The sequence below is a fragment of the Tupaia chinensis genome, unplaced genomic scaffold (assembly GCF_000334495.1).
Source record: "Tupaia chinensis unplaced genomic scaffold, TupChi_1.0 Scaffold000070_1, whole genome shotgun sequence".
Classification (NCBI taxonomy): domain Eukaryota; kingdom Metazoa; phylum Chordata; class Mammalia; order Scandentia; family Tupaiidae; genus Tupaia; species Tupaia belangeri.
In genome coordinates, this window is record NW_006159530.1 from 2,086,104 (window position 1) to 2,094,017 (window position 7,914).

Consider the following 7,914-nt stretch of genomic DNA (forward strand, 5'->3'; position numbering starts at 1 on the left):
TCCTGCTGACTCCAACTCTCGTTCCCAGCTGCCTCTGCCCCATATATTTGTCCTAGACCCTTTGAGCTCTACCACGAGGGTGTCTTGTGAAGAAAGTCGATAATCGTGATTCTCTTTTCCTCTTCTGTGCAGTGCAAAGGACATGAAACATCGGCTAGGTTTCCTGCTGCAGAAGTCTGATTCCTGCGAACATAATTCTTCCCACAGCAAGAAAGACAAAGTGGTTATTTGCCAGAGGTAAGAGAAAAGGTCCTGATGACAAGCCATTGATCATTGATCGTTGATTTACTACCTGTGTACTCACAGAAATGTTCTATGAGAAGAGAAGGAAGCAGGCCCTACATTCAACCAGATTTGGATCAAGATGACCTCCATTTTCATGGCGATCATAATTACACTTGAATTTTTCATACTTTTACCTGAAAAAAACCCTACTCTAATCAACAGGACAGAGTACTTCAAAAAGTTCATGGGAAGATGGAATTAAGTGCAAGCTTATTTTGGCACAATTTTTTTTTAATCCCCACATAGTTTTTTCATGATGTGCATTTCCTATGAGCTTTTTGAAGAACCTCTCGCAGATCTAATCATATGATTAAAATAAAATCTCTGCATTTTATTCAGACTCTTAAGTTCTGCCCAAATTTTGTGTCATGGGATTTAAATTATTCTTTTTTCCTGCACTGTCTCTAGGGTGAGCCAAGAGGAAGTCAAGAAATGGGCTGAATCACTGGAAAACCTGATCAGCCATGAATGTAAGTCTGATGACTTTTTTCCTACTGGGATAAGGATAAAGACACTATGGAAAAGACGAGTTGGTTCATATTATGCTGGTCTAGTAGAAACTGCAGAAAGGTTCAGGTTCTTTTTTTCGGAGAGGTTTTTGCTATAGGGCACGTGCGCTCGCCAGACAGACAGAAAGAGATCTAGAGATACAAAGCGAGAAATCACCCCCCCAGGGGGGATGGTCACGCCGCAATCCCTTCTCTTCCATTCTCCTCTCGGGATCTTGGGCATGCACACACACACACGCCCGGCGTGAGTTTTAAGCCACCGGGTCTGGGACGTGAACCGTGGTCGACTACGTGGAAGTCCAGCAACATAGCCATTACGCTAACTGCTGGTCCCAGGTTCTTTTTGACTTCTAGATCCAGGAGAACCTTTTCATCTTACATTTGGTCCATTTAAAATTCTAATATGCCCTAGACTTTGTTACATACAGCGGAGAATTCATACAGATACCACGTGGAGACTTATCTCTCTCATCGTGTGGGAAATAGGAAAAAAAATCAAAAGACTGAAATCTTGCAGAATCAACCTGATTTTCTTTTGCAAACCCAACTTAGCAATTGATACCTCCATAGGCATTTCTGAAACAATAGCTTTCTGAAATGAGACTTCTTAAACTAGAATCACTAGGTATCACTGGGACCCACTAGATAAAACAAACACAGATTAGGGTTACCTTGCTCTAAGAGGCACCCCAGAGAGGGGGAAAAAGGGGGTTGCTTGAACCTAAGCCTTATTGCTACAAGTACTTCAGCTTCAACTGAAATATCATACCCAGAAGGCCAGCCAGCGTAATGAAAACTGTGCTCTTTCTCCTGCATCACAGGTGGGCTGGCAGCTTTCAAAGCATTCTTAAAGTCTGAATACAGTGAAGAAAACATTGACTTCTGGATCAGCTGTGAAGAATACAAGAAAATCAAGTCACCTTCGAAACTAAGTCCCAAGGCCAAAAAGATCTATAATGAATTCATCTCAGTCCAGGCAACCAAAGAGGTAGGTGTTTGTGATAGAGAACTCTTAGGGTCTCATGCACATTCATAAAAGTAGTATCCAGGAACACAACCGTAAGTCATGTGAATTAAAGGAAAAGATGTAACAGTGGAACAAGCCATTACCAGGACACCTCCAAAAGTCTGTGGGAAATTCATGTCATCAAAATTCATAGATTTAAAAAATGTTTACACCAAAGTAAACCCGTACTTCATTTTCATTTTCCTCCACAAACTTTTGGAAGTTGTTTCATATAATCTCATCAATCCCAAATAGATCGGTTCAGAAAGAAAGCTTTCATGCCTGTGATTTAGATGATCTCCCTTAATGCATTTTTCTGATGAATCTCCCAGTCTATGAGAAAGAACAGATGCTATGGTCCTGCCCACCCTGAAGCCAAGTAAACTTTCTATATGTGCTCACATGTGCCAGGGTGGAGCCAAATGTCCTACTTCTCATTCTTCGGAGGTGAGGGTGCACAGTCACTTACTGTCCAGCACGCAGCTTAGGCCTCCCATCCTCTACAGGGTTAGAGGTCTAATAGTGCCTTGTCCATTGCCTCTCAGGTGAACCTGGATTCTTGCACCAGGGAGGAGACGAGCCGAAACATGCTGGAGCCCACGATAACCTGCTTTGATGAGGCCCAGAAGAAGATTTTCAATCTGATGGAGAAGGATTCATACCGCCGCTTCCTCAAGTCCCGATTCTATCTTGATTTGGCCAACCCTTCCAGCTGTGGGTCAGAGAAGCAGAAAGGAGCCAAGAGTCATGCAGACTGTGCTTCCCTGGTCCCGCAGTGTGCCTAATTCTCACTAGGAGGCAGAGGGCTCAAATGCCAAGACTCTAAGCTCTGGAAAAACCTGAGGCCAAATATCAATCTTATTAAGCCCTAGTGCTTTATCCACCTTGTAGCCTAGTATTCATGCTGCCTGCCAAGTGTGAGTCACTTCCACGTAAAAACTAGATTTAGTGCTTGGATGTTTGTCATGGTAGGACCCCATTCCAGTCCGATTTTCCCAAGTTTCTTTGAGGGTGCCATGTGAGCAAGTATCCAAATAATGGCGTCGTGTGTCTGGACTTCCCAAGATCGTTGGCCAAACTCTCCACCCAACGGCTCGATCTCAGGTTGGCCGGCACACTTCATGTGACATCGATGCGCACACGCATTCTGGCAGCCAGCACTTCATCTAGACTGGATATTTAGATGGCATTGATTGATTGTATGGACATGTGTGTATATACACATATACATCCCGTATATGTATGTGCGTCTGTGTACATATGTGTATGAGTGTGTGTACATACACGCACACATACATTTCTGCAGAGTGGACAGGAAAGACTTCAGGTGCTCTTGACTAGAGAGTGTGCACATCCTTACAGTCCTGTCCTGACAGCTGGTCTTTCAGACTGCATTTGCACAGGGCAAACTGAACTAACTGCCGTGCAGGCTAAGAAGGGGATGTTAACCTGTGGAGAGCTAGTTCTATAAAACCCCACGGGTCTTGCTGGAGAAGCACTGGAGGAACCCCATGCTCAGTTGCACCATGGCTGGTCTCTACATTGAGCACTATTCTAAGGAGCAAACAAAATGCAGAACCATATACCTGCTTGACAGAGCTGCCTTGGCCTGGTTCTCACTCTTGGCACTTTCGGGTCCCTAGACTGCTGGCCTCCCCTGCTTTGGCTGGGTGCTCTCAGGATATGCTGTTAGCAGCTGGGGTACTAAGGGACTGGAGAGGGGGGTGCCTGTGCAGGATGAAGAAATGCTGTTAAGGCCTTGCCAGCTCCACCTACCAGAAATGACTGGCTGGATGAGGGCACATAATTTAAAGATTACTATGCTTTCTTTTATCCTTTTTTCTCCTCTTAATCAAGGTGCTCTTCTCTCCTCTCTCTCTCTCTCTCTCTCTCTCTCTCTCTCTCCTCTCTCTCCCTTGAGAACTTTAGCTATCAGAAGAGGCTCCTTAGTTCATTGTGATTGGTTGATTGTTTTCCCCCCCTCAATGGCTCTAAGCCATCTGCCTGCATTTACCAGTCAGCAGCAGGTGTAAGATCACATTTTCTAAGAGGGAAACAAGTCTTCACAACCTGTAAAGCCCTTGTAAGTGTTCTCCTTCAAGATAGGATTTCTCATTTCACCCCAAGAATCAGGGCCACTAGAGAGCAGAAGCATTTCTTTCTAGACTCTGAGAAAGAAAAAAGAAAGAAAAGAAAAAAAAAAAAGAGGATAACATTGTTAGAACTACTGTTTGAAACTTTTCAAGGCACATGAAATACTTGAAAATTTCTCATTTGTGTTATTTATGATGTTGTTTTGTATAATGTTTTTATTACTATATTGTTTTATAAATGAAGGTGCAGGATATCACCTGAATTATTCGTGAATGCCCAGGAAGTAATTTTCTTCTCATTCTTCTAAAATTACTGCCTTTGAAAGTGGATACGCACACACTGCACCCATTGCACCAGTGTAAAACCACACGCATGAGCACCTTTGCGGCTCTTCAGCCAAGGCACTGGGCTGCGAAACGAAGACACCTGGAGAGTGTGTTTGTAAGGCTCATTGTATTAAAGATGAGGGTTTTCTCATTGTACCTTTCTTGTCTTTCTGGAGTCTTGCTCTTCACGTCCCCAGTTTCTCATCAGCATCCCTTTCCGTTATGCACGGTTCCACAGTTTTGCCTCTAGTTGAGTCTAGACGTGTAACCCTATTGGTCTTGCCCCTTGTAACTGTCATGACTTTCAGATTGTACCTGTACTCGGACTGCTCTCTCACAATGGGTCTGGAAGGTCACTCTGAATGAGAAGTAAATTATTTTATGTAATATATTTTTGAGTGTGTTTTTCAGTTGTATTTTCCTGTTATTTCATCACCGTTTGACATGGTGTGCTTACCTGCTCCTGGCCCAGGATAGAATATTCCTTCCATATGCATGCCTGATTCTATCATGAACTTTATAGGCCTCAAAGGTGATGCTTCCAGTGAAATGCACGCATCTTAGTAATAAGGGTAAATAAATGCTTCATATAAAACTACCTGCTTGGAAACACATTAATGATCCACAGTCATGCTAAGAAAAGCAGCAGGGCTTAGGGTGACTTTGGGAACTTACTGACGTGGAGTGTTCTATCCTTCTTATGTCAACTGACTGAGGGAAAGAAAGTAGATGCCAACCATTGTTTATTCTGTAGTTCCTGCCACACCTCTGCATGCCTCTACTCACAGGACCTTGGTTTGAGAGACTTTTCCAACTAGATTGAGTGAGTCCTTTGCAGGTCCTCAACAGGTTTTCAAAGGATAGAGTTTACTTCCTAGAACAGCTCTTTGCTTCTCACTACCTGCCTGATCGAAAGAGGATGGAGCAGTGAGAATTTGAGAGGATTAGCAGAAGAAGATATAGACATCTGAGAGATAAGATTTCTGACCGAACTACTCAAAATCCTTCCTTCTCTTTTGCAGACTCCCTAGAAAAGAAGTCGCAGAATGTTTACATCCTCAGGCATGGGCTCTGCGTCTGTTAGGTCATGAGACTTCTGTTTCCTGAATTCTAGTTCTTCCTTTTCTATTGTAAGAGTCATGCTTAAAAGGTATTAGAGACAGAAGATCTTCAATATTTTTGAGTAACACACCCTTGTGAGGATCTGGTGAAAACTATGGACCGTGTCCTGAGAGAGCACACCAAATAATACAAATTGCTCCTAAGTTTTTAGTGGAATCGTCTACAATCCCCTCTCCAAGCTCACAAGCCTATCATTCCTCTCTTATACTACTAATGTATCAACCCCTCACAGAGAGCGTGCAATTGCTATTCCCTGTAAATAGCATCTTCCAAGGATCACAGGGGAAATTAAAGCCACTACTAGTAGCAAGTGTGAGCAGCGTTGTTTTCCCCAGGCTCTACCTCCTTCAAACTTTCTTTCTTCTTTATGGGTGCATGTACTCACCAGAGAGGAAAGAGACAGAGAGAGGGAAAGGGAGAAGTAACCCCTCAGAGGGGATGGCCATGCTGCAATCTCTTCTTCTCCATTCCCCTCTTGGGATTTTGGGCATGCATGAAAATGTGGGTCCAGAATTCAAACCATGTTCCACCATGTGGGAACCTAGCCACCCTAACCACCATGCCACCCACTGGCCCCAAGGACTGGTTTTTATAAAACACTATTATTTGCTGTGTGTCAGGTACTGTTTAAATCATATAAAATAACAACATTCTCACAAGAAGACTGAAATATAGATATCAATCATGATCATTGCCTCAGCACATTTTTACTGCAGGAAATTTAGGTACCGAGAAGTAAGCTGCCAAGGTCAATCTGTCTTCAAGTGGCAGGGTTGGGATTTGAACCTAGGCAGCCTTGCCTCCAGCGACCATGGCATAAGCATGTAGTACTCACCAAATAACCACAGGCCAGTGGAATAAAATCGATGTTGCTTCAAATCTGTGTGGTCATGAGTAGAATGCATTCTGGATGAATGCATTCTCTATCTCTTTCTTCCCCTTCTATGACAACTTTGGAGATTACGTTCCAGACAGCACAACTCCAAGATGAAGGACCTCCTGACTCGCTTTAAAATATGAAGAGCATTCCTGATTGAAGTGGTTTCTGTGCGGGGCTGTCTGGTACTTCAGCAGAGCATTGCTCTCTCTGACTAATGGAGAGACCATGCTCTTACCCCTTTTGCCTGACTGTTGCCTTTAACTGTACTGGGGACAGACTTTAGAGTGTGGAGTAAGAGGACTCCTTCACATAAACAGCTGTTGGAAAACGAAAACTTGACTTTATTGGGGGATACACCACAACTGAAGGTGCTTCAGGCTATGTTCTAGAAGTCTGTGTTATTAGTGCTTAGATTTCTAGAGTTAGAAATGGGATGATAGAGATGGGAAAAAGGGAAAAGGAGGAAAGAAAAGAAATAAATAAGAACTGCTTTCAAGAACAAAACAACTATCCATCAGCCTAGGCCAAACATATGAACAAAAAACTTACCAGAGCAAAGTCAGTGGCATAAAATGGCTCATACGACACATCCCGAAAACATACTTCACTTCATTCAGAGGCTAAATTCAAACCATTATTCAAACCACAGCAGCCACTAAAGTACCAGATGACTGACTGAATCATCTACTGTTTTAATTCAAATTGCTTCTTCAACATGTAGCTGTCTCATGGAAATATGACATGATGTTAGAATAGAGAAAAATAGGTGAGATGACAGGATTTATTTAGAAATTAGGCTTGTTTCTTTTTTAAGATTTTACATGCAAAGAAATAATTGGGAGAGTTGGAGTAAACGACTGCTGTGTTTCTAAGGCACGGCCATGGAGGGAAACAATTCCTGGGAGAAAATAGGGTTCCCAGAGAGACCTAAAATTTAATAGTTGTATCTTACCTTTATATCTTATGCTGTAAGTGCTGAGTCTAGAACAAAACTCTAAAGTGTAGGGCATTTGTATCTTCCCATTGCAGACAGGGAGACTTAGATACAGCAGAGAGGAGAAATTTACCTCCAAGATCACGTATCAAAGAAGCGGTAAAGCTTGAAGTCCCTGCCTCCAAAGTTTGTAGGTTTTATTACTCTAATCAAGGAAGAAGGGAAAAGAGGAAATAAAAAGAAGTAGAAACCAAAACAAGCAATGGAAGAATAATAGGAAGAACTGAAAATGGAGAGGAAAAGAAGTAAAAAGATAAAAAGAGTAAAGAAGGGACAAGGGGAAGGGACAGACAGGAAATAAGATGGGGGGAAGGAGGATGAATGAGAGAGGAAAAGGTAACAAAGGTTCATATAGTGAAGGAGGATGGCATGCCAGGCACGTCAGTCCTCGTGTGGAAGGTCAGCTCTAGCCACCTCAGAGCGCCGTGGCCGGGCTGGGGTAGGTGGGACGTTTCCCTGGAACTAGTGAAAAGTGAGTTCTGGAAGCACCTTTGGATACCACGGCAAGGTTCCTAAGAGTCACATTTTTGTTTCCTTTTCTCTAGATTTGCCAGATCCTGAACTACAAAGCCAAAACTTCATTTCTTCATGAGTTATTATTTATGTATTGTTTTGTTTCAAACTATTTATTTAATTGCATCTATTGTTGTTATTATTATTTTTAAATTTGAATATATATAGAGAGAGACAAAGGGAAA

At 42.6% G+C, this 7,914-nt stretch overlaps 1 protein-coding gene across 2 annotated transcripts in view; it reads left to right on the plus strand.

The window, feature by feature from the left end:
* Positions 1–4,817, plus strand: part of RGS4 (regulator of G protein signaling 4) — an 8,307-nt gene extending 3,490 nt beyond the window's left edge. The window contains exons 2-5 of one of the 2 annotated variants that reach the window (XM_014583611.1): positions 133–237; positions 694–755; positions 1,616–1,782; positions 2,346–4,817. In XM_014583611.1, the coding sequence (XP_014439097.1) occupies positions 133–237; positions 694–755; positions 1,616–1,782; positions 2,346–2,585 (574 nt within the window). In that variant the 3' untranslated portion in view covers positions 2,586–4,817. The remainder of the gene's footprint in view (positions 1–132; positions 238–693; positions 756–1,615; positions 1,783–2,345) is intronic. The other variant, XM_006142249.2, reaches the window with a different exon arrangement.
* The last annotated feature ends 3,097 nt before the right edge of the window (positions 4,818–7,914 follow it).